Here is a 27141-nt window from a genome sequence, read left to right as displayed (position 1 = left end):
GGTTCCACTCTGTTCCCGCTCCGTTTATTAAATTCTTCCCAGTGGGACTCAGTGTTGACCTTGACAAATAAGCAAACATCAAAGTAATGACAATGTCTTTTAAAGTACTAAATCAACACAATTAGCGGATGGCATTGTTACAGAAAAACACAACAGAGAACTCAGGAAGCCATTAAGAAAAGATTGGAGCAATCATCAAAGTCAGCTTTTACTTAGAACAGGCCAATTTTGACCTTGCCTTCCCTGCATCCTTTGAGCTCCCCTGTGTCCAGCAGCTTCAGCAGGTCCACTTTGACCTGAGAATGAAAAAACATGCATCAGACAACATCAAATATCACCTGACAAATGTCCACTTTGGGCCAGAAGAGGGCAGCAGCAGCACATATTATATTCTGCCATTATCCAACCCATGCTGCTAGATGTTTGCAGAGTCTGTGACTTGCCTTGGCTCAAGCTTTTCAGTGCCAAGTTTAATCCTGCGTCTCTCTGTGTACATGACAATAAATTACTTAAATAAAAATAATCACACCTCTGGAATATCAGCCATCCTTCTGTACTTCACGTCCCTCCAGTTCCAGTCCAGCACCAGGTGTGTCAAGGACTGTAAGCTTAAGCCCTCTAGATGAGGGGGTCAGAGTTCAAAGGTCAGAATTCTTTCAGACTTGCAACTACCGTGTAAATGTAACATTATGTAGCGCCTTTGACAATTAAGCCATCTAATAAAATATACACCTGAGAATACATGACAAGAATTGGCTGGATGATCTTTGTGAAGACGTTATGACTCATCAGCCGTATACCTCAATATTAATACTCAGAGACAAATTAGTAACCAAGTTTCGGTGGCAAAAAGAGTTGGCGCCACTTTGACTCAGTAAAGTACAAGCCATGGGGAGGGGGTTAGATGGAGGCTGTGGCTACATCAGGCCTACCTTTCTCTATCAGAGCCTGGAGCCTGGCAGGCGTGCCCACTCCGATGTGGGTGATCCCCTTCTGCAGTAGCTTCACCTGCTCCTCCACCTGAGCAGAATACACAACAGAGTTCACCCCAGTCCCCGGCTGCACCCCGATACCTGCCAATCAGTGAGTTCATAAGCCGGTGAATGTGGTGAACGGGAATGATCCTCTCCACAGTACCTTGATATGTTTCGCAAACAGTTTCATCACTTTGGCGTCGCCCTTGAAGGTGGTCAGCTGCCTGTTGTTGGGGACAAACCAGGAGGACACTTTAGAACCCGGCCGGAGAGGTACAGTACAGAGAGGACGGACCATGTGACCGGCCGGCGGTCGGTGGTTACTTACTTAATGAGCTCGATGGTTCGCAGGGCGGAGCTGCAGACGATGAGGAGGGGCACGGAGCTCTTCTCAGTGTGCTGCTTCTGGACCTTGGCTCATTTGGGGCAAACTGAACGTAGGGAGGAAGTGAGTCGTTTGCGCACATAGAACACGTGCAGCAGTCGGTCATTTGGATTGCACCTTTTTTCAACACAAATCTTAATTTCGGGTTGTACTCAATGGTCGGCACAAAGTGTAGTCGCAGTGTAAGCGATCGTCTTCAACCTGAACATGCACGTAAGATTGCAGGTATTATGTCTTCAAAGTCGTGTTCCGGGAGAGGAAAATCACAAATTTCATGGGGGGGGGGGGGTCCCCGAAAATGGCAGCCCTTTGGATCTACGTCACCATCTGAGACGTGCCGTGTGTGTTCAATGGGACAAAGGTTGAGATTAAACATTAAGAGCCACTCACCTTCTTTCAGATAGGAGGACAAGCTGTGGGTCAAGTCGTTGCATGTCAGGAAATTGGAGTCTATAAATAGATAAAGAACAACTCGATGAGTGAACTGGTCAACTTTTGTTATCAACTAGTTTGTTTTTCCTCACTGGGAAGCCCCCCCTCTCCCCGCTCACCCTTCAACTCCAGCTCCTCCATCTCGATAACGGAGCGCTTGTCTGAGAAGTAATCGATGACGGTCTTCTGCAGGTCCGCTGGGCAGCCTGCTTTAGGCTCAGACACCGCCAGAACGTCTGTGATGGTCTTCTTTTTCTGCACGAAACACACGTACAGTCATACTTGTAGCCCACACGGAGGCCATGAGGACCAGCTTTAAACACGTAATTTCTTCTTCACGCCAGCAGGGGTCACTGCAGACACTCACCCTCCTTTTCTTTTTGGGGTTCGCTGCCTTGTCAGCGTCATCTTGTTCCTTTTCCTGAACAACGATAGACTCCTTCTGTGGAGAAAAGATTGCACATCATTTAGAAAAATACGTATTTATGCCGCAGGAATTAGAATAAGCCTGTTTAAACAGAATTCTGGGCAACACATGAGCATTATTCATGTTGTTTGTGCAGTATATTTACAGGATTTAGTCAAGTGCAAGACATTCTTTGGAACAATAAAACTTAATTTGCAGGTGCTACTAACTAAATAAAACCTCAGTGCGTCATGTGCTAAAAACTAAATTTAACATCAGTGATGTCATGTTTCCAAGAAAGCTTGTAAAACAATACGATTAAACAGTTAAATCAACCTCAGCGGAGGATAAAATAGCGGAGACTTCCGACCCAACGGCAAACAGCAATACCTGGCCAGCCTTTTTCTTCTTCGGTGCCTTCGCTAGCGGCTCTGTTAAACCCTTCCTCTTCTTCCCGGTTTTGGTCTGTGTCGGTTGCTGCTCTGACAGGCTTTTTTTCTCCTCTACCTCTTCTTCTTTATCAGACACATCTGAAAGAAAAGAGAAACATGCACTCATTACAATGCTAGCGATTTACTTATAATGCGGGTGCACGTCTGAAAAGGGCCAAGGCCACGGAGCTGTTTAAAGCTTAGGTCTGTCAGACGTAGGTCTGACCCAAGGTCAGATTGAGAAAGAAAGATCTGTCGTAGCACACTGAAGTGAATCTCCTCATTCTTCTAAAAGGCAGAATTCAACATAAACAGCAGAATACACCCATCACAAGTCACAGAATCAATACAATCTATAGCACGCACAGTCGTCCTCCCTTCGTCCTCCTCCACCCCTTCTCAGCCCAGGGCTCCGACCTCGTGCAGTGAAGCCAGTGAGGTGGGGCGACCGCAAACACTTACTCGTAAATACCTGAGCTTTAATTACGACCGGAACACGCCGGCCGCAGAACCCAACTATAGCCTAGTATTTCGGACCCCTTGTCCTAGTTGTGCCAATACAGGTGGAAAATATTAAGTGCAGATCTTAATTTTACAAGGGTATCCGAGGCGATGAAGGTGAGGTGGGAAGGCGCATTCCTATACCTCTGCCGGGGGTTTACGTCGTCTTTTGAGTGGCCTGCCAGAGTCGTAATTCACACATGAATAAAACATCCTTCTGTGTGCACGCTGCTCGGGAGTGCTTGACAACCGCTATTCTCGTCGGGGCTTCAAACAAGGCCGCTAGACGTGAACATGTTCCACGGCTAGACTTGGAGAGTGCATGGGAGGGTCAGTGGAGGACGGGAACGCCAACAAGCGTGTGGTTATTATGAATATCCTTAACATCATCTTTGTTTATCATCCCTTTAGTTTGCAGCCCTGCAGGTCATGATGTGAGGCCAGGTACCCAACAGCGCTGTCAGCGGGGAGGAGAGGCGGGGGCACCCAGGGCCCAACAACGCCACAGCACGACGCTGGATGCTTCCCACCTTTGGGCTTTGAACCTCCCATCAAGCCAACTCGCCAATGGCACGAATACCGGCCTAAGCTAAAAAAAAAACACACGCTCTTGCAGGAATACCAATGGCGTTATCCCCTATTAAAAACAGGAATCTTGCAATATTCATAGACTAGGCCTGGACTCTGCATGTAGTAGGTATCAGTCCATCTAAAGTTGTTTAAGGTCAGGGGTAGGATTAGCACCTGAAAAAAGCAATAGAAGTATTTGGAGGTGCTCACTCAGCATAGCGTTTCGCTGGAGACCTTAGCTGTAATGCTTCCCCGCACAGATTAAGGGGAGGGTATTTCCATGAGTGCATGGCCTTCGTGTGGAATTAACGGCAGTTGCGTTGAAGCTTTTATAAAAGAGTATATTTGGACAAAAGGGGTCAGGTGGGGTTGTGTGATGCATTTAACTCCCCTCCAAACTCTCTAGGGAGCTCTCGGGCGGGTGTCACAGCCGGCTTAAAATAACACGGTGACAATTCCTTACAAAGAACTCCCTGAACCCTCCCTCCCATTCTGCATATTGGCTTGGCTCTCCAAGATTGCAAGAATCTTAAACTCCAACGTACCACGTAATTTTAACTAGCCTCTCTTCTTTTAGAAGCAGCCGCTTGCTGCCCCCGCATCACTGCACTACTTGAGTGACCTGCCACTTCGTATCGGTGACCACGAAGCCCTCATCTTGTGCGTCTGTCCGCGATCCCACCCCCTCCCCCTTAAGCCACCCATGCAGTCATCTGCCACCAGTAAGGGGCTGTGTCTTTGCCTTCTGAGTGACCACACCCACCGGTGACAGACCAAGCCGACCGGGAACACCTCATTGGATGACCCAGTCCCTTTGAGGGAAAAGAAAAAAAATAGAGATGACAATCTGGAGCATTCTAGGGACGAGTCAGGGGCCAATGGTTGAGGACAAAAGGAGTGATGGAGGAAATATAACTGCAAGGATAAGATGATGGCTAGAAGAGCAATTAAGGACATAAAGGTGGATGCAAAAACACTGAAGACATTTTCCATGGGGAAGAAATAGGCCTGACCCTGCCCTCATACCTCCATATTGTTGAAAAGGTAAGTTACTTCTTATGTTATAAAAAGTGCTTTATCAGGATATATTCATGATTTTGAGTTTTGTTTTGTTCAGATGTATAAGGGTGTGTTTCAAACTGTCTGTGGTTCCTTGCATACTTGTCACTTAACATTTTAATACATGGGTGTCCTTCCCAATGCAAGGTGTATTTATTATACATCAAGGGTCGTTGGAAGAAATAAATGTACATCAAATCCATATCATTTCCACATCTTTTAATTTAAATAAATAAATGTCACATAAGGAATTAATTAAAACATTACGCAAATCTCCACTCTGCTCTGCCCTATGGTGGCCTGAGATTAGGATACCCCCATCTTAAATTCAGGGGTGCTGAAGTGGCAGCCAGATTGACGGTGGGGGTTTAGAGTCCCAGCATGTAATCTCTTTATTACCACAAAGACAACATGTCAGAGGTCCAGCATTGCTAGATTTCCCTTGTGCGTGTGTTTCTGCTGATTCAGCAAGCCAAGCTCCTGGGTTGACGTGGTGGAGGAGGATGAGTATGGGATACCCAGGTGGGGGGGAGAGTTGGGCTGCATCATCCTCCCCAGGGAAGACTGCGAGAGCGCACCCGGCTAAGCAGGCAGGGTATACAGTATAGCCCAGAATCCATTCACACGTTTGCACATTGTGCAGTGTTGTTAGTGTAGCAGCTAATTCAAATCAGTGTAGGGTATTGTCCAAAATTGCACTTCCCTGGAGAAGACTCCAATAATAAAAGAGATGCTAGTTTAGAAAGTACTACTATCACTATGAAGTACCAGGACTCTGATACTTAGCAAGGTGCTGTTGAACATAATCACCTGATGTAACCATGGAAAAGGCAACATATTTGCTAACAAAAGAGTTTAACTTTTAATAAACAACAAAACAAGCAGGAATTATTGTTTCAGATTAGCTCAAATTTGCCAAATGATAAAAAAAAAGAAAAGAAATTTGCTTGGTGCCCTCACTGTGTGAAAGCTTGGGGTTATATGTTCTTGGATGACCCATACGAAGCTGAACACCACAGATATCCCTTAACCCTTGACCGTGGCATCCCCAGGCCAGATGGCGGTTGCAGGGGAAACGATCTACCTCTTTATGAATATATACTAGGTCAATGCGTTTCGGCTCAGATTACCCAAGATCAATGAAGGGGGAAATGGCTCCACCGAGCCCATAGGCAGAGAAACAGGCCGGCGCGGTTGCCTTTAATAGATTATCAATGGAGGTGACTGGTTTTAATGGGTGGTCGATGGCGCGGACTAAGTTTTAATGGGACTCGATAGATTGTTTTCAGCAGGACGGCTGAATCGTCGGCGGACAGATACCGCCTTGAAGGTTGATTGATCGAGGATATGAGGGGCTGGTTGCAGGCACCCTGACACAGTGGCGGATACTTAAAATGTTCCCCTCCCTGTTGCCCTCCCCCTGTCGTTCTGGGGTGATTATCCCATGGGAACAGATAAAGCTAAGTGGCCCCAGAAAAGCTCTTAATCGCTGCCATACTTTACTCCATTAGTCTGATTAAAGATACACCGCACACCTGTGGAGGGGCACAGGACACGGTGATTGCAACCAATATGGTCCTTAGAACCCCTTCGCAGCTCATCCAATTACCCTTCATAGAGGGCCTACACACACACACTGGCGCGCGCGCGCACACACACACACACACACACACACACACACACACACACACACACACACACACACACACACACACACACACACACACACACACACACACACACACACACACACACACACACACACACACACACGGCCTGTAAGTCCTGTTTGGAGGCAATACTGCGGGATACTTTTGTTTATGGTCATGCCAGGATTTATGAGTTTCCACAAAGAGCAATATCGTACCTTCTTTAAAATCGATTTGCAAAGGGTTGAACAATCGATAACTCATCCAGGGACAGGTTCCTATGGCCCAGTTTGGGGATTACACTTATTGGTCTTGGAGGCCTGCAGTTTCCTCTTTGCAAATTCACTATTGAGCATGTGTTATTGTTAAATCAATAGCGGATTTAAGGTACACTTACAATGTACAACAAGCAGCGTGTACTGGAATGAGACATTACGAGACAGGCAAAATAGATGAAAACAAGGGGGAAACAACCATTTTTGATTGCTTACAACATTCAGCCCGTTCTTTACTCTCCAACAGACAAGTCTCTTTCCAATTCGCCATAAATATTAGGAGGGGAAAATAAATGTGACCGTTCTCATGTTACAATTTATTATATATTTGACTGTTAGACCTAGGTTGTTAAAACGGAGAAGAGGAAATTTATCTAATATGGAATAGAAAAGCCTGTGTATTAATTTGATCTTGCCCACTCGCGGCGTTCCATTATTCGTGTTAACAGCACAGCAGTGCCAAAGGGTTGCACAGAAAGAAGGTGGCCACCAGGGGGAGCACCACAAGCATAGAATGAGAAAGTATCTCATTCTATGGCCAAAGAAGTAAAAGACAAGGTAATTACTTTGATATAAAATGATCGTTGGCTGGCAAACTATCGTTGTGTTCTTGGAAATTGTATATGTCTATTTATATTTTTAATGGTTCATGAAGGTCTCATGGGCATGATGTTTTCTAGTACAAGCAGATCCCTGGTTGACAGCCACAGAGATAAATCCAAAAACATTCCCAAAGTTCAAATTCGGTTACATAGCCAGCATAGATCTTAATCAAATAGGCAAGTTTGGGAATATCTTGTGCTTGTCCATGGTTGGTGTGTGTGTGTGTGTGTGTGTGTGTGTGTGTGTGTGTGTGTGTGTGTGTGTGTGTGTGTGTGTGTGTGTGTGTGTGTTTTAACATAGTCAACACACAGCTGGTCCGCTTCACTTAATAACAGACAATACCGAGCGACCTCCACTCTGACCTGTGATGACATGACAGATGTTACCCTTACGGTGTGAGTGTCTTTGGGGAGACTTTTATCAGTTTATAGCCATTTATCTGGGGGGGGAGGTTGCGATGGGTCAAGATCGGCTGCCATCTCTTCGCAGCATTTCTAAGACGTAATGCATTTAGTCGACGCTGCTGTTGTAGAGCTGCGTCTAAAGTAATTAGGGACGGTGCTTAATCTGTTAAAGAACACCGGATATGTGGACCTTTTCATGGGCCAGACTAATGAGTACTAGTGTTGGTCAAGCCATGACAACATCTCTAAAGTATGCTTCAGTTGCCTCTGGTGACCCGACCTTATTATGTTGTTGTTCTGCTCCACAATGGACAGAGTCTTTGGCATATGCGTCAACGCCACTATTACCATACTTTTGCAACTTACTTCTTCTGCCAAACCTTCCCTTGCAAAGCCAAGCTGTAAAATCCCATCCAGTTAATGTTTCAGACGCTATATTTCCCTCCTTCGCAATATTCTACTTCCAAAATTGATTTTCCCCTCCCTTTCTCCCCGTTGACCAGTGGCGGGTATCACGTGGATGATATTTGTAACACTGTGCTCTCGCCTTTCACTCTCCATCCGTTAACACCACGGGCCTCTGATGCAATAGCAGAGGAATCTAGGATCTGATATCAGAGTGAGGATAGAGGTCAACCATGTAATGTTTGAAATGTGCACACCACTCAGGTGCGCACAGACACACACACACACAATCACCATGTAGTGGTAGAATTTCACACGCCTTGCCCATTGGAGGAATGACCTTCTGTCAAGGAATCCTAACCAAACCCCTCGAACCTCAATAAGCAAAAAAACACACAATTTCCATCACTGCTAAAAAATGTATACCATATCTCATTACCTCATGGGCCTCAAAAGGGCTGTTATGCTTTCAGCCCAAGTCTTTAGCCTCAATCTCTTGATTAATGGGCGTGCATGACCAGTTTACACAAAAGACTAAACATTTAGAAAGTTTTGTCTACTAAATAAATTGCTAAATCCAATCTGAGGATTATGGAATATAGCTTTTCCACTGATAATATAAGGATAATATGAACATAAATAAGCTGTGTGTGTACGCATTACCCTCTTTTGCATTAAAATAGGAGAACTTTTTAGGACGAGGGGCAGGATAAGCGCTGTGTGACCTCATGCAGACATTAAATGGGTGGCTAAGTCTTGCCCTTCTATTAAATCTTTAGCAACTCAGACAATCGTATGCTACACTTTAAAGACAAATCAGGCTTAAGACGACGGAACGCTGTGCAGCACCTTGCCATCAAAGTGGGGCCAACAGATGAAGTGTGTGGGATTTAATTTATCAAATAGCTACATCGCAGGAATGGATTCAATCACAAGTTGAGCCAGAGGATCATATTGTAAATTCCAAGAACTGTTCAAAAAAGTAAGAATCAAGTAAGGAAAAAATAGGGATGGTGTTATATGGCAGTGCATGCAGTGTTGAATAGACTGCAGTTCTTCAAGCGTTGTTGGGAGGACTAGGATAGCTGCAGTGTCAGGAGATTTCATTGATCAAATCGTGAGAAGGAGAGGAGTGAAGGCCAAGTTCTGATACTGAATACCTTCGTGTGAGCCCCGAAGAAGATGTGGTGCTCGGGACAAGGTGTATAAATTCCACCTCACTAAAACCCAAAGAATATCCTCGTAGTTACGTAGTGAAGCTTGCTAAGCTATTTTTTATGTTCTCTGGTGAATGATAGCCGTGATTTTACAATGGATAATGGAGTTCAAACAAGTGTTTCGCCGCACTACAGAATCACAGTCCTTTAGTAAAAAAAGTACACAAAGGTTTAGCACTGCTATATATAAATACTTGTTCAAGCAACTCACCTCAAGCTAAATAAGTATATATGACTACCTTTTCAACACCCCAACACACACTAAGCCTGGAACATGGCTGTTGCCAACCAGAGACTTGGATCATGGCGGCACCAGGCTGTGCCAACTTGACCCTGGCTCAGAGAGCCATGGTGGGCAGCAGCAGTTCAGCCCATTCCCCTGTGACAGGTGGAGGACGTGGAGCAATAAATGGATGGCCTAAGACAGACCGGATAAGGCCAGGCCAGGCACACTCAGCACTGTATTAATGGCTTCATGCACAGCCGATAAACTCAACATGCTTTATTACCGCTTACATAGCACTGTTGGAAATGTCAGAAAACAGTTAACGATGAATAGTCTCGGGTCATGACCGTACTGGGTTAACTGCAAGCTTGCTGGCAGTATGAAATTGCAATGTGCGTGTTAACGGTCCAGGGTGATGTATGTGCACAGAGTGTCGGTAAAAATAGAGTGAGGGTTATTATTTGAACGATTTGGTGGTGTTAGGATGGAAGTGGGTGTATATGAGTATATTGGGGATGCAGACAGGCAGACACCTTAACAAGACACCTGCCAGCAAGACACAGTGGGCGTACCCTGCCTACAATTGAACTCAGATCTCTGCATTTGCACAAAAATAAATATAGCACACATACTTGCTGTGCTTGTACCTGGTGTGAATGCGCCCGCGTGCGTTTAATCAGAATCATAATGTGCATGTACATCTGTCGACAAAGTTTAGTACTGTCAGTACTGTATCGCAAATAACTTTCCTTTTCACACCAATAACGATATTAGTCAAAATGAATTGTTTTTCCGGGTAACTCATTCAAATTTAAGTCTTTGTGACCATGTGAAGACATAGCTGCAAACAACTATTTGTCAGGTTACAAAAAGGACAGGAAGTAGAAGAGGCCATGTTTGGGTTCAATGTCCTTTGCAATGAGCCAAGAAACCCTCCACTGTGTTTATGACAAGACCTTCCATCAACCCTCTTGATAGTCTAAACAAACAGGGAAGGCAGAGCTGGCTCCATCTGTCTCGATGATCGATATCAACAGACCCACTCAAAGACACCGCTCACTCTCCATGTCTGGAGAAAAACAGGGGAAAACAAGAGGGATGCTATGCAGGGGGAAATGTGCAGTTCGTGCCTCTATCCTGACAACGAATCGAAGTCTAAAGGATGTCCCTGGCTACGTTCCAGCCACAACCAATGGACTAATGTATCCATTTCACCCCGCTTTTCTGGGGTTGTTACTGAACTGATGTTTGTCCCTGATGTACTAGCATTTATCTTGTTTAGCAAGACCCAAGGCTGCTCACAGGCCTTGATGACAACAAGCAGCTGTCCCCAGACTGCCTGCGCCTCCGTCTTTGTTCAGGCAGGGTGAGAGGAAAACACAAAAGGATAACCTTTAGAGTGCTTTCATATCTTGTATGAGGAGCTCAAAAAACAAACAAGCACTTTTTTGGTGTCGCCTGTATTCCCTTTGTAGATTTTGTGTTTCAACCTCACGGATACTTTTGTGATGAAAATTTTGGAGGAGATCCCATGATCGACTGTTATTCATAACCTGCAAGGGCTTTCATTAGAGCACAAGCAAAGGAGGCCAAACACATGAGGTCATGTTCCGATGAGATTGTACAATATGACGTTCGCTTTGCCCCTCTAAATATGGGATGAGGAAACCAAGCCAGAGAATGCCAGCCCTAAGTAGTATTTAACTATGGTGATGCACTCGCAGTACAAACACAGACAAACACAAAAGGCACGCATGCACTAGACCGCCAGAGGAATACACTGCAATAACCAGCCCTCATATGGTAGGAAAGTCTGAAAACAAGTTTCTCGGAATCCCGAACCTACAACCTTGACACAAAGCGTTAAAAAAAAACCCAAAACTGTTGGGAAACAGGCTGCACACAGACTACCTTGGCGTATGTCCACACAATGTTCCCTATGACCTCATTTATGTTCATGTGGACCCCACGGATGAATCTGTGCAGGCAACTCTCTGATCGGCTCCACAACACTAACCCCAAACGGCTCCCTGCATCATGAACCCCTCAACATTGTTTCCCTTTGTGTCCCTAGGTTGCTTCCAATGACTTTGATTTGAAACCGTAGCAAAATGGCTGACCAGAATCACATTGGTATCAAATGTGATAACTCTATCCAGCATCTGAACAACGCCCCGAGGGGATGCGGTGGAAGAGACACCAAAGAGTCGAGCAAGGGCCGAAAGTTGGGGAAAGAGCTACATCGAGAGGACTTGCTTTGCCTTCTGAGCATGTTGGAAGGAGAGCTACAGGTGGGTGTGATAATGAACAACACATTTCCACATCTGTTTCCATCTTTCATGCTTTTTGAAGAATAATCTACAACTCCGGGAACAGAAAGCAGAGTTGAAACATGGTCATAATGACTTCATCCTCAAACAGTTCAAACGGCTTAAATTTGTTTACGCCACTGAATACTGGAATAAAGGCTCATCTTGGGGTTTCTCACCAGGCCCGAGATGAGGTGATCACTGTGCTGAAGGCTCAGATGACAGATGCAGCTCTACTGGAAGCCCACTATGCGTTCAGAGGCCCAGAGAAAGTGATCCGGGCCCTGCGGAGGGACTCGCTTCAGGCCCAGAAAGACCAACTGCAGGACGTCTATGAAAAACCTATGGCTGAGGTAGGGACCATTGGCAAGAGTACAAGCACACAAAACTGATGCTGATGAATAGGATTTATTTTTGTTACTTACTACAGAGATCCCCTACACTGGATTCATAAAAACAAAAGTCTTCTCTTCCTTACATCTCAGCTAGATCATCTGGAGGAGGCCCATAGGCGAACTTCGAGGCGGATGTTGCGCCAACTAGTGGAAGTGGAGCGGTCGCACAGCGGCGCCCTCAGCAGGCTGGAGGAGCAGGAGGAGATGCACCGGTCCTTCATACAGAAAAGTGACGACCTCACGACTCTGTTGGAGCAGGATCGTGAGAGGTTGGTGGAACCAAATTCGGTACCAATGGATTTCAAAAGTAATTGCAGCAAGATGCAATGATCGAGTAATCTTGTTTCAATTGAATCCTAAGCCATTCTTTTGTAAACAACCATTATCGAGTAGAGCGATAACAAGGCTGTATCAAAACAAACCAGATGTGGCGCTCTCATCTATTCTTTTGCAGGCGCATTACGTATTTGTTGGTCTACAGTAGTTTTCAATCCTGAGTTAGACAGCAGAGATGTTGCGGCCACTGCTTTTTAAAAAGAATGTCTGTGACCCCAGACCTGTACTTAGCCTTGCCCTACTCAGACATAGGCCATTTCATGCTCGGGCCTGGTTGGGGTGTGTGGGCAACCCGTCTTCGGTTGCTTCGCCTTGTAAAACAAATAAACATGTGCACGCACACATGCAATTATGTGCACGTACTGAATTGGCGACCACTCTCAACCTCGTGCCCAACTCCAGACCACATGCATAGGTTTAAGGCTTTAGCTTATGAGAGCAAATGGGTTTCTAATGTAACTTTGCTCGCAGTCAGATGTGGATTTTACCCATAGCGAGGCATACCATGAAGGTGGTCACTGGCTCTGTCGTCTCCCCCAGCACTCGGGGCTTGTTGTGCACTGAGGTTGTCCGGTTGTCTCGGCTCATGTACCACCAGAGTCTGCTCTGTAATCTAGTAGCGGACTGGGCCCGCTGCCTTGAGGGGAGACGACAAGTCTGGTGGTGTGTGCCAGCTTGCAAACGTTCTCAACTGTCTACACGAGCACCATCTCGATCAGAGAACAGGAATAGTCCCGGGCAGCGTTGCGAGTTCAGTCTATCCTATTCAAATGCATTGTAGAAAACCCCTAAACATGCACTCCTAAAAAAAAAAAAAGAACCTTGTCCAAGTCCATCCTGTCCTAATGATGATTAATACATAAGTAGACAGCCGGTCTGTAGTGTGGGGAGAGAACCCCATGTTGCTCATACATTCCTGGCTGCAAGAACACAGAGGGTTTTCATCCACTGGCCTGCCCTCCTCCACGCAGACCATTAGGAACATGTGTCTCCAACATATTGTACTAGTTTTGACCTGAACTCAAGTATGGGCTGACAGCATGATGGACTTTGCAGCAACCAAAAATCCTCCCGTCGGTGATATAATGTCACTGTGTAAGACTGCCGCCCGCACACCACCCTGCGTCGTCTTTCATTACTTTATCTGCAGTCCTATTTCGGTGCAGGAGGATATACTCCATCTGGAAACTAGTGTTTCTCCTTCTTTGGCTCTCTGGCCTATTCCCTTCAATCCAACATAATCATTGTGCAGGTATTGACGTGTATTTGTGCACACACACGCACGCACACACACACACAAAGAGTGATGACTTCCTTTGCTTTGTTTATATTTGATACGAGACTCAAACAAAACTGTGACATTGTTCCCTTTCTTCGTCTTCCCGAGAACACGGATGTGGCTTTGTGCCGGCGGGGCCCCTGCAGGGCCGGAGTTCAGGGAGAGATATGGTTCTGAACCACTGGCAGATATCCACGGGCCTAACAACACGGGTCGCGTGGCACTACGCCTGTCACATCCCCGTCCATCCGTCTCACACAGCCCACATCTCGGGCTGCGGCAGCCTAAATATTTAGGAGGGAGTGTTTCCGCTCCTCCTTGGGATCCTCTTCAGCTTTTGGCTCTTCCTCTATCCCCCGGATCTTGTAGCCCGAGTGAGCCACTCAGCCCTGGGGCTTAGTACCAAGCCAGACTGGGATCTTCTCCCTGGTTTCTCTGAATCAAAAGGTGCCGTGTGCGGACCAGATGATGCGTACTCCCCCGCAACGCATGGAGACGATTCAGGCCGTGGCGTGTAGGGAGATAATCACCATGTGCAATAGTATGATCCCCGTTGCGTGTCTGAGGACGATTACGTCGCTGCATAACAATGCGGCAATCTGGCCGCCTCAACCCAAAGCCGTCCAGATCATGCTCAGAGCCTTTGATTTATTCCGAAGATGGCCAATCTCTGGGACTTGACAGGTTCTCAGGGTTAACCAGACACACGTGTTTGCCACACACAACGCATGTTCTCTCATCTGTCCACTGCAGCTCTAAGTCACAAACACTTCCCAAACGCTTTCCTACACCCGCAAACCACTTGAAACCATTTCCTGTTTGTAATCCCCCCCTCCTTCCCCTCCAGACCAAGGATTGATGTGGGCCTCTTTATCAATAAACGGCAATAGAAAGGGATGAGCTGCAGGGATGAAAAAGACCAACAAACGTTGTACAATGAAAAGAAGTGGCCCATGATGAATGAACAAAGCTGATAAATGAGAAAAGATAGCGTAGCCCTTGGTTAAACGTTACATGACAAAATGAAATGCTTGCTCGGCCCTGCCCAATAGAAACAAGAGAAAGTAAACTTGGCGCTGCCACTGTGGAAAAGCCACAGCTGTTCTTATCCTTCGCCGAGCACTCAAACACATCAGTCCGCTGCCCAATCCAGTGATGTGTCAAGAGGAGATGTGCATAAATTACCAGGAGAATCTGGCATGGCATCAGTCGACAGAGCAGAACCACGGCTGGAACTTAAACTGTCGGGCCTATTCATTAGCTCCGCCGAGTATGGGAGTCTAGGTTAGAAGCATTCTTTCAATTTCATTAAAGCCCCAGAAAAGAGGAAAGGAGAGAGAGAAATGTACAGGGCAGTCTGCGTGGGACTGCTGTCCCTTCGGACTGTTTAATTGGGTACCGTGTTCGGTTCCCTTCTGCACGTACTAAAGGCCATAAAAAAGCCATAATAATTTCAAGTACAAAATTTGACCTTGGGACCTCATATGCAAACCAAATTAAAAAACATTTTGGAGCTCGTTCCACCCCTGCTGCCTTCTCACTGACCCTATTGAGCCGTGGCATGTACAACTGATAGCTTTGACGCAGACGGCGGCCAAAAAAAACATTCAAACCTCAACAAGTTCCCTAAGTCCTTCCAAATTATACCTCTGCTACAGTAGGAGCTATGAAATAAGAGGACAGTAGCCCTTTTACATAGTGGGCCCGTGACATATCAGCCATGTTTGAGGGCTTTCCTGGAAATGGTTTTGAGGGCTCCAATCATGCGTGTAATTGAGGACAAGCAATGAAGCGGCCAGCCCTGCCTTTAAGGGAAATGGGACCTTATGAATCTTGGTTAGGGAGTTGTTTGTGGATAGGAATCACTAGGACCGCTCACTTACATTCCAGGACCAGAAAACATTTTGTATCCTTAAAAAAAAAAGAAAAGTTCTAAATTCGTTCTGCTCCCAGATTTGAACTCTCTACAGTTCCTGTAGACGGAATACAATAGACACCATAGAGAAGCATATGGGTCCCTTCATGTGACACAATGATAGACAAGTGTTAAGGGTAAGGTAAGGTATGACACAAGACTGTCAGACTGACATGCTCTTCCTCCATTGGGTGTTAATGCTGACTAGCACGGGCGCCAGCAGAGTCAACGCTATAAATAGAGAAGTTTCCAGTGTGTTCCTTTAGGCAGTTTAAAAGAAAAATGCCTCCCTGTTGACGAGATGTCATCAGGGAAATATTTCACCCTTAATTGGGGACTTGCGTGAGTTGCACATAAAGCAAGAGACCTCATCCGCACTACTCTTTATCGTAACTAGTCGGGAATGCATGCAGCAGTCCTATAAAATATGCAGCACCCCATTATTAAATTGGATGTATTGTGATTTTACGAGGGGAAAGGCCAGTTTTCCTTCTCATATTTTCAAGATGAGCAGTGCAAAGAAGCAGTGCCATTTGTTATATTTGCCCGCCACCTCAGCTGATAAAAGTTAACCGTAGTATTTAATAAAAACTCTGATTTACAGACAACACAGAAAAGAGTGGAGGCCAAGTGAAGATTTGCAATCGCAAAACTAAACAAGGGATAAAACAGGATGGGAAACTAACGAGAATGAAGGAATGATGAACAGGGGGGGGGAGAAGAGAGAGAGAGAGAGAGAGAGAGAGAGAGAGAGAGAGAGAGAGAGAGAGAGAGAGAGAGAGAGAGAGAGAGAGAGAGAGAGAGAGAGAGAGAGAGAGAGAGAGAGAGAGAGAGAGAGAGAGAGAGAGAGAGAGAGAGAGAGAGACATATGGATGTAATTGTGGGCCAACAAGATGATGATGTCATCACTCAGTCAGGTTATCAGGCCCCAGGCACGGCAGCTACAGCGCAAAACATGTCTAGCTTTTCAAAGGACAGCTCAGAGCACAGTATCTACAGGATATGATATGGCCAGGAGCACGGTTCCTGGAGAGTTCTCAAGTCTTTTAGTGCAGGGGAGGGGGGGGCCTGCTTTTGTTCATAAAATGTTTACCGTGGCCAAGGATACAAAATGAAAAGTCGTAGCCGTTGTAGTTTGAACTGTGACTCAAGGGTTAAAGCTACGTACCCACCCAGCCCCAGCCCCCGCCTCTCCCTCCCTCCCTCCCTCCCTCCCTGCCTCCCTCCCTTCCTTCATCCTTCCCATTAGCCCCTCTGGCATGGCTATACCATGATCTCATCTGGAATGGGCTGAAATCCAGTGAGACACACACATACAATCACAAGTACACACACACACACACACACACAGCAGAGGAGACTGTACAGTCCCATATAAGGACTTTCTGATGATGTAAGAGGCGCCGTGGGCTGCCAGTGAGGCTCAGTGTGCAGAGCACTTTTCATAATGTTTGGTTTTCTGCATGGAATGTCCACATAGCTGGGAACGCCGGCAGAGACAGTGTGCGAGTGATATCGGTGGGGGGGATAGGGGGGAATAAAAGAGAACGTTAACTCTCAGGACCTAAGGACAGAGGCCATCATCACAGGTAGGAACAACTGCAAGATTCTTAAACAATGAATAGTATGCACTTGAAGGAGTTTAGGATGAAGTAAAATGAAAAACTGTTTTCTCTGGTACAGGCTAAGATAAGTATTTCAGCCATAACATCTGTTGAGCTGTAGCGCAAAGGATGTACTTAAGGAGTTACAAAAACAATTCATATAGCATGATTACTTATTCAATGTGGGGCCGTTTGTTGTCGAAACTTGTGTTGAAAAATCCCAGGAAAGTAATTTAAATTCAGAGGAGCTGCCTACTTTTGTGTAGCATTCCTATGATTCCAGATTAATATAGGATTTAAACACATTGTGGAGCGCTATTTAAGCTCCACAATTTACATACAACTTAAAAAAATATAAGTTGTATGTAAATGATTATTTGTTAGAACCATGACATATTGTAGATAATATAGATACATATTTCGATTTGTTGCAGTAGATGAATCTCGAAAACATATCACTTATAGACTTAAAGCCTTGTAGCGTTAAACTTCTAACGGATTCCACATTCAATCATGCTCTGCAAATCTCTTTAATGATGGAAACCACTAAATTGATGAAGGATTTAACTATTTTACCATGTTAGCCTGTGACACGAATAATATCAGAACCTAGGAGTTGGAGAAATGGATCATTGTTGCCGGTTTCTCACTTTAAGCATGAAGTTGGGACATTTTCTAATTCCTCTGGTGCCACACAGGGCACACAATTCCTATGACTGTCCTCTACTGTTATAACACAGCTACAACATCTTGCCTACATCAACCAACAACCGAAGACATGAACAAATAAAAAGGGTGTTCTAAATGCATGTGTATTCTGGCGTGTGCCTGGAGATCTGTGGAGATTGACAGGACTAGGTGGAAGGAGCCAGTCTGTAATTACTTATGGAACAGGGGGAATTCCTGCCTCGCTATGCTGGCATAGAGGTACCGTTAGAGGGACGCAGAGGGAGGGTGATGGTGTGCAGTCTGTAGAGTACTCAAGGGTAAAGGAACTTCTTAATTAACAAACGCTCCCTGCCATGGGACCATCTGTTGTGGCAGTCACAACATCCTTCTGAATGCCTGCCACGGAGGGGTAAACCCCACCCCCCCCCTGAAAAAACACTCACCCACATGTGGCTACATGATGCAAAACAGGGCCAACACATGTACATTTGTCCGCTCAGACAAGGACGTGTATATAGAAACAGAGGAAGATGAATGGCTTCCAGGAGAATGGGCACGCATCAATGCCTTTACAAGAAATGATGTCATTGGCATAGGTTTTTCCTGTTTAAGGGGAAAGTCCTCCAGTTTAAACAGCGGTGCATTATAAGGAAACCAGCTATTAGGATGTTATTTTTAGCTGCTTAATGTGAACTGTAGACAACACACCATTCATTTGTTTCATCTCAACTCTTTTGTAGGCTCAAGTTACTGATTGTGAAGGAAAAAGAGTATCGGGAGAGGAAGGAGGAGGACGACGAAAGAGAGGTCTTGGTTCTGAAAGACGAGCTGACCGCGCTCAAGCAGTTCGCTCTGCTGGTGGTCAAGGAGCAGCAGAGCCTGAGGGAGGAGCTGGAGGCGGAGGGCCGGCGTGTCAGGGAGCTGACCGACATCACTGACCACGCCAGGCGGGAGCTCAGCGCCACTCACTCGAGGGCGCGAGAGGAAGAGCTCAGGGCCCTGCGACTGGAGGCCGAGCTACGGGACCAGGCGTCCGTTTACAGCCAAACACAGGAAGCCATGACTGCCAAACTGGCAGACAAGGACGCTCAAAAACAGCAACTGCGACAGCGCCTGGCCAACCTCAGCCGCCAGTTGGATGAGCTGGGGGGGACGAGGGCCACGTTGAGGAGGGCGGAGGAGGAGCTGGTGGAACTCAGGGAAAGGGTGAGGTGGGCGGAGGACGGGGATGAGGGAGGAGCAGGGACGGCGAGTCTGCTGTCAGAGGTGGACGGCCTGAGGAGGAGAGTGTTGGAGATGGAGGGGAAGGACGAGGAATTGAACCGCATGGGGGACCAGTGCAGGGATCTCGACCGCAGACTGGGCAGGGAGATGAGTCAGAGTCGCAGCCTGAAGGCCGAGGTGGACAAGCTCAACGGCAGAATCAGTCAACTGGATAAACTAGAGGAGGCGTTGGTCAAGAGCAGGCAGGAGTGCAGCACGTTAAGAGGAAGCCAGGACAGGGAGAAGAGTCTTAGCAAACAGTTGTGTAGCGAACTGGACACACTGAGGATCCGGGTTAGAGAGCTGGAGGTGGCAGAAAGGCAGCTAGAAAATAGTGAGGTGGCGGTGAAACAGGACCTTTCCAAGCTCAGGGCCCTCACTGTGGTTCTGGTAGAAGATAGGAAGTCCATGTCAGAGAGGCTCCGACAGGCTTCAGAAAAACTTGGTATGGAGAAAGACCAACAAAATGAGCAGAACTCATTGATAACAATGACAGAAAAGCTGAAAGAGGAGATGCAACAGGCCCTGAGGACTAAGGCAGATTTAGAGGCCAAGATAAGAGATATAGCAAAGGGAAAAGATGAGCTCCAAACCAGACTACACACAGAGGAGGGAAAAAATAGGGAACTGCAGAGCAAAGTCAATACTATGAGAAGGAGGATGCTGGTCGTGGAGGACAAAAGTGAAAAAGTGACAAAAGAAAATGGAATGGACATCAACGAGCCTCTGACACACAATTCTAACCACTTCGACCAAACAGACAACAACAAAACGGCAGAGCTGAGCCAGGAGGTGGAGAGGCTCAGAAGGAAGCTGCTTGAAAAGGAAGTGGTGGAAAGTGAGCTGATGAAAGCCGAGGAGGACTTTGAATCCCTGGAGCTGCGGTTCAGGAAGGAGCAGGAGAGGTCCAAGGCCTTGACACAGGAGCTTGGCGAGGCCAAGAGGGAGCTCTCCAGGTTCCAGCTAGCAGAGAAGCAAGAGGTGAACCAGGAACACGCCCTCCTGCGTCGCCTACAGCAAGAGCAGGTGAGATCAAGGCTCTTGGGCCGGGAGGTGGACTCTCTGAAGGACAAACTCCAAAAGTTGTTGGGAACAGACGAGTCCATCTCCAAGGTTCAAATGGACCATTCCACCCTGCAGAGGAAACTGTCCCTCCAAGAGGCCAAGAACAGAGAGCTGGCCAGAGAGATGGAGGAGCTGACCAATGAGCTGGAGAGATACAGACATTTCAGTAAGAGTCTGAGACCTGGAGTGAACGGACGCCGGTTTTCGGACCTTCACCAGTCCACCAAGGAAGTACAGACAGAGCAGCCAGCCAGCCAGCCACCGGACTACAGACATCCTGTTCCTTTTGCTCACGATGAAAAAGTGAGCGAGCAAAGCGATGACGAAGATCTAAACCCAAACGAGGATGAAATCCTCGACATAAGCGGTTCACTGCAATACAATAACACAAAAAGCTTATACCCCACAAATTACAATGTCAGAAGATACAGCAGCAACTCAGCCAGTGACACAGAAGAATTAGTGTATGGCAACCCTGTGAAGGATATGGTCGTCACTCAGACTCCCGGGCAGCCAGTGCACATCAAAGTAACACCAGAACCTGGACTCAACACCACCACGCTGGAAATCAGCAGCCCCACAACAGACAATGCAGCATCCTACACCAGCACAGCTGTAATCCCCACTACCAGTGTACCCCACAAACAACGAATCACCATCATCCAGAATGCAGCTGTGTCGGCGGTGAAGAGCCAGAGCTCCCCAACCAGCCCGGACAGAGCCCTCTCCCCACTCGTCACCGGGCCTCTGTCTCGAATGGTGAGCCCGAATTCATCACACCCGGGAACCCCTGATCACAACAGCTCCCCCGTCCAGATCGTCACCGTCAGCACGTGTTCACCAGAGCCCACCGAGATCATTGGTCAGGCTGTGTTCCGTATGAGTCCAGAGAGGCAGAACAGCTGGCAGCTCCAGAGGTCCACCAGCGCCCAGGCCAGTCCTAGTGTCATCACCACCACGGAGGACAACAAGATCCACATCCACCTGGGTACTCCGTATGTCCCCGCTCTGAACGGCACAGCCCACGGCATCCCGAAGCCTGGGGGGTCGTACTACTCGCTCAGACAAGAGCAAAGGACTCAAGTGTTGACCAATGGCTGCCACATTAAAAGTGCAGGCAAAATTACTAGTAGCATCACTATAACCCCTGCTACATCCCCAATCACACACCCCTCAAATATTACAGTAAGTGGCCTTTATGAATGAGTGATTCAACCACCATACCAGTCATGACTCCCCGAATAAAATCTACTAATGACTTAATTGCCTGCAGGCTACAACAAACATGATTGCAAAAAAAAAAGGTTTCTCACCTATTGTAACACTATTATCTTCCAAAAGGTGACCCATTTTAACATGACTTCCTTCTAAAATGCTTTGGTAATACATATAAAAGATGAAAAATACTAAAAGCGAATGACTACGGACAAACCAAGTGTGTTGTTGTTTTATATTTTACCAATACAGTTTGTTGATTAAAAATGCATTTTGTTGGTTGTTTTTTCATTCATGACTTCATCCACCGTTTAGAAAACATAATATCATATTTTAAAGATAGTTTGCTAATAATTTTGGTTATAATTATTTAAAAAATGCAATTATATTTCATAATAATGATAAATACACTAAAGCCTAGCGATTTAAAAAGTTTAGACAATGGCCTTGGGTTATTTGATGTCATATGGCACCCTTTTGTTATTAAACTGGATGCTGCTAAATGTTGACAGTTAAGGGTGTTATAGTGTGGCAAAGATTTATAATTCAGAAACCCATGTCATCAACTCTTCATCTCTACTACCACACCTTACATTTTCAGCTGCCTGTGTGTGCATCATCAGTGTGATGTGTTGAGTGCCTACTACATGATAGAGTGAAAAAACCCTGTTTCATCCAAGCTGCATCAGTAAAAGCTCACTTGCCTATGAAGATGGACAACAAGCTACTTTTTCCAAAAAAGTTAACTTGAGAAGTGTTCATCCAGAATGATAAATACTACACATTTTCCAATAATAGATAAAATAATTCTTGAGTCCACGATTCGCCAACAGATCTAAAAGCAATAAGGTTTTAGATCTGTTGGCGTAAAATGGACTAGAGAATTATTTGCCTTTAAGAGGCAAGCTAGCAAGTCCATACCATTACCATACCATATCTAAGCATTTGCCTTCAGTCTCATATAATGCTGGGTACACACTACAATAATCAGCCTCATTTTATACCAAAGTTCCTCCTTCTGGTCAGTAAAGCTCTGATTTATTTCTGTTTCTAATCCCAGATTATCCTGTGGTGTGGGGTATTTTAAGAGTGCTTTTTAACAATCGGGGCCTCGCCAATTCAAAACTGCAAACATTAAACATGTTCAATATTTATGATCAGATATCGTGTAGTGTGGGGGGAACCCCGACGACAGCCGTAGACGCAGGTAATATATTTTTAAGTGGGACAGACGATAGCCTATTGAGAGCCACGCTGACTTAGCGTAATACCAACAATTCATAACAGAAGCCATAGCGGCAAAAGCAGGCTTGGGGAGGTCTTCCGAAATGAAGGAACAGCTTGTAGAGGTTAACAATTTCTGAAAAACCAATTGCAAAAGCTTCTTCCTGACCGTCGCCGCCATGTTTGTTTACACTAAACAAACAATTTTGATCGCAAGAGATTAGCGAGATTTACGGTTTCGAAAGTTGCGACCGGGCTGGTTTGGAATCGGTTAATTTTTGTTGTGCTGTGTTGGCAAAATCGTTTCCTTCCACACACAAAAAAGAAAAACAGTTAAATTGATCGTTAGGTGTGTGGTCCCACAGTTCTCAATTTGCATCCCCGCCCACCTTAGTGTGTATCCAGCATACGTAATGTTATTTCTCTCCAAAAAATAAGACTTTCTGATTTCCCCCGGAAGTCTCTCTTTGGACTATTCTATCATTTGTGTTTGAAAAGCCAATTCAAAATGCATAATGTAACTATGGATATGTTTATCTATGCACGCCACACAAACACACATAAAAAATCCTTACACACACACTTGGCATTGTCTCAAAACTATCCGTTGGGATTTAGGTTTTGGTGTTGTAATAACAGATTAGCTAATTCTTATTGCACATAAGGGCCGCTGTTCTAGCTGACAGATGAGGAAAGAGAAGACGGTGAAATCACTGGTGCAGCTGACACCAGATGATGCGTTTAACAATATACAGCCCGACAGAGGCTTCATGGGAATTTCCACTGGTGCGACATTTGGTACAGTACCAACCAATGAGCTATCCTTCTCATTGTCCTCATAAATCATATGGTTATTAGGGATTTCTTCCAAGCATATGCAATTCAAAGTCTTTCAGTTATGCTTGCTTACTTGTCAATTGCCAACGTTAATTTATATTAATATAAAATTAGGTCTACATATAGAACATTTTATGAGTTTTTTTTCAACCCTACCATAACAATAATTAGAGTTTCCATGACAAATGAATTAACTTTTGAACTGCAGAAACGTTTCTGGTGTTGTTGCTTTTTTACACCGTGCATGTAATCTGTAACAAGTCTCTTCCTCTGAACAGATTCCACTGGACTCGCAGCCGAAACCTGGCTTGACAAGAATACCCAAACCAAAAGGACTCAACAATAACAGAGGAACAAACAGAACTTTGAACACCAAACCGAGTCACGGAAATAATTCACCCTCCACACAAGCATGGAAAAGCAACAGCTTCAGAATGGCCAACAGGCCTAAAGCTAAAACTGTACCTGGCTAGATGCAGACTTTCATGAGGCAATTGTACTTTGGTATTCAAACAATCCATTGCAATGGGTCAAATGTAATGTTTTAGATTATTTTGTTGATTTGTGAGATAGATCTAGACCAAATAAGTGCAACAAAAAATGACAGTGAGCATTCCGCTCAGAATGTCAGGAACTAATGTCTGCAAGGTCCAATGTGCGTTTTATGATTAATTTCCAAAACGTAATTATGATTAATTGTGTATAATGAAATAAATAAAACCTTTGACCAATCAGAATGCAATTATTTGTGTATTCAATGCAGCCTTCCAAATTAAACACATTCCGTGACTGGATATCTGACAATGGTAACAGGCTGCCCTCTATTGTAAAGTAGAGGCATTGACGTTTCGGCATGAATGCAGAGTACCGTGAAATACATTGAATTACTTTGAAATTACCAATCTTGGCTAAATGTGTGGAACGATATGAACATTCGGTTTGCAAACTAGATTATAATTAGTTCGGAAATATATATAGATGGAGACGATTTAGACCAGATAATAAAGGCACAAAAAAACCCGTTTCACATAAACTACTATTACCAGAGTTCCTTTCGCCTAGAAGTCGGTCCCCACATGTGTTCACACATGTGCTGCAGTAAACACAGGCGTGTTGACTGCATTTGAAACCATAATCAACTGCTCGACTTGTCTACAGTTAGAAATAGCCTTTACATTTAGAAAATGCCTTAATCATAGGACACGTTTATTTAATGCGTGTCTACAGTTTCTTCCAATCATTTGCTCCAACTCACAGCTAATGGTATAACGTGAGCTAACGTTAGCTTAAAGCTGCACACATTTGGCCGAAGTTAAGGGCTTCAATGTTAGGTGGCATCATCATCATTAGATACTACATACTTAACGAAGTATCACAGAAGTTTCAATTGACGACGTTCAACAATATACCTGAGTTACCCCCGTGATTCCACCACTCATCGCCCAGATCGTCCCCCATCTTCTTCTGGTGTCGTCTCGTCAGTCCAATCCAAATCTACCGGGAGAGGCTGCAGAGCTGCGTTCACAACACGCCCGTCCACAATGTTTTGCCTTATTAAAAGTAAGTAGCCTATCCCGAATACATCGGTCAATCCCTCACGAATGGATATGTATATTATGTTTGTATATTTATAATATATAAAATATTTGATTTCATGATTATTCAATTTTTCCCTCTGTTTATATAGCTAGGCTACACATGTTCAGAATTTATACAAGAGTCCTTTTTAAATATTTGTGATATTCGTCGCATGGGATTGATTTGAAATCAATTTATCAAAGTAATTATCCATATAGAGGTTAATTTAACTAACTTCCCCAATGAGAATCTAGAGTCTAGATTATAGAGTCTAGATGAGGCTCTAGAAACTTGATTCTCATTAGTTAAAACTTAAATACATCTCTCTTCATTACTTTAATTGGCATACTCTAGAGTTTAGAGTATGTCAATTAAAGAGATTGAAGGCTTCTTTAAATATCCCATTTATCAAATAAAAATAAAGCTATAGTTCTAAATCAAATGATTTCTACAGTTTTCAGGAAAAACATAACGGCACGAAAAAATAAACTTAATCCTAAATTAAAGTCTTTATCGCTCTCGTGGGCCATTTCTCCTTAAACTTTAATCAATAGTTATTATTGGGCAAAAGAGGAGATGAATATGTTAAACATCTCAAATGTTGTACTTTTTAAAAGATGGAAGACGTATAGTCAAGAGAGAACCTCATTATTTACAACATTAATCAGGAGATTGCCCCATGGCCACGGAAGCTATAGTAACCTACCATTCTTCTGTGTGTGTGTATTTCTTTAGGTCATACGGTTCATCACATAGATCCAGTGTAACCATTTCTTGAAATTCCCTGCATTGGGGAAAGGATGGCTGTTCCCCTCGTCCAACACAGAGAGGCAGGGTGTCCCCCCTTTCTGCAGCTGCAGCAGAGGGAGGGGTGTCGGGGAGGGGGGAGGGGGGAGGGTGAAGGAGGGACAGGCCTGCTGGGAGTAATTGCATGCTTTTTTGTGTTTCTGTCGAAATAACAAAGTTCTGGCTGGTAGATGCTGTGAGACATTTGATTAAAGCTTTGCCACCAAGAGTGAGAACCGGCTGATTACCGAGGAAATTATACACGATCAAAATGTTGTGCAACCCTCCAAATGGGAGGGCTGGAGAGAAAGGGAGAGACACGGAATCCAGAAGAGCAGAAAGGAAACAGGAAGTGTACACACACACACACACACACACACACACACACACACACACACACACACACACACACACACACACACACACACACACACACACACACACACACACACACACATTGAGGTCCAACGACAATCTCACAGGACAATGGGCCATAAATAGCAGCTTTGTATGTAATTAAACATCTCCGCTAAAAAAAGGGCTCATTTCACACACATGCAATTGTCGCCTTCCGGTGTTTGCCGGCGTATCCCTGAGCAACCGTATCTCCATTTTGTATATCATTTCCTCCTCTGCATACCTATAGATCTTTGTTTGTTTGTCACCCGATTACTTTGTTAAATATTAATTACTTTGGGGTCACTGTGTGAAATGGGATCCAACACACATTCTGCACAGTTAAAATATTAACTGTGCAGAATGCCGTGTAATAAAAGGTTATTACACGGCAAAGGTTGCCTTTGTCCAAAGCCAGTATTTGATAAAAGACACACAAAAAAAAAAACTTGAAGAAGTCACATAAAGCCAAAACACATGACCCTCATTATTTCTGATGAGTAGTCAAGCGACTAAAATATCCTAGCATTTAAATATGATGTTTGATTACACTTTTGGTATTTGGCCTCTCTGAATCGCTGAAGATATCCCTTTGTGAATTCTACCCTCTTGACTTTGAACAAGGTCTGCACTTAATATCACAGAAAATGAAGATGTTTGATGAGTGCATGGGCAGCTGCCCCCTTGGACCTCTGTGATTGCAGAGTGCGGTGCATTTGGTGCTAATGGGTTT

General features: G+C 45.0%; 2 protein-coding genes across 4 annotated transcripts; one reads left to right on the top strand and one right to left on the bottom strand.

Moving 5' to 3' along the window:
• Window positions 1–7: 7 nt before the first annotated feature.
• Window positions 8–25171, bottom strand: cmss1 (cms1 ribosomal small subunit homolog). Its single transcript, XM_056580546.1, is given in 10 exon segments — window positions 8–296; window positions 530–618; window positions 933–1020; window positions 1138–1198; window positions 1303–1405; window positions 1750–1809; window positions 1911–2046; window positions 2159–2230; window positions 2588–2727; window positions 25058–25171. Coding segments are annotated over 10 exon segments (882 nt in total). The 5' UTR covers window positions 25107–25171; the 3' UTR covers window positions 8–212.
• LOC130373887 (filamin A-interacting protein 1-like) lies at window positions 4456–26080 on the top strand. 3 transcript variants are annotated; one of them, XM_056580541.1, is made up of 7 exons: window positions 4456–4743; window positions 11612–11828; window positions 12029–12199; window positions 12332–12510; window positions 18785–21557; window positions 23927–25208; window positions 25962–26080. In XM_056580541.1, exons 2-6 carry the CDS (start codon window positions 11649–11651, stop codon window positions 24119–24121), a joined length of 3498 nt encoding a protein of 1165 aa, XP_056436516.1. In that variant the 5' UTR covers window positions 4456–4743; window positions 11612–11648; the 3' UTR covers window positions 24122–25208; window positions 25962–26080. The 3 variants fall into 3 exon arrangements, with proteins under 3 accessions (XP_056436516.1, XP_056436518.1, XP_056436517.1); XM_056580542.1 differs by lacking the exon at window positions 4456–4743 and adding an exon at window positions 9833–11340; XM_056580543.1 differs by lacking the exons at window positions 23927–25208; window positions 25962–26080 and having other exon boundaries at window positions 4458–4743; window positions 18785–23910.
• Window positions 26081–27141: the final 1061 nt, after the last annotated feature.

Source organism: Gadus chalcogrammus, chromosome 20 (assembly GCF_026213295.1).
Source record: "Gadus chalcogrammus isolate NIFS_2021 chromosome 20, NIFS_Gcha_1.0, whole genome shotgun sequence".
Taxonomy (NCBI): domain Eukaryota; kingdom Metazoa; phylum Chordata; class Actinopteri; order Gadiformes; family Gadidae; genus Gadus; species Gadus chalcogrammus.
Note: the sequence above shows the minus strand (reverse complement) of the source record. Positions and strands in the feature narration are given on the sequence as shown.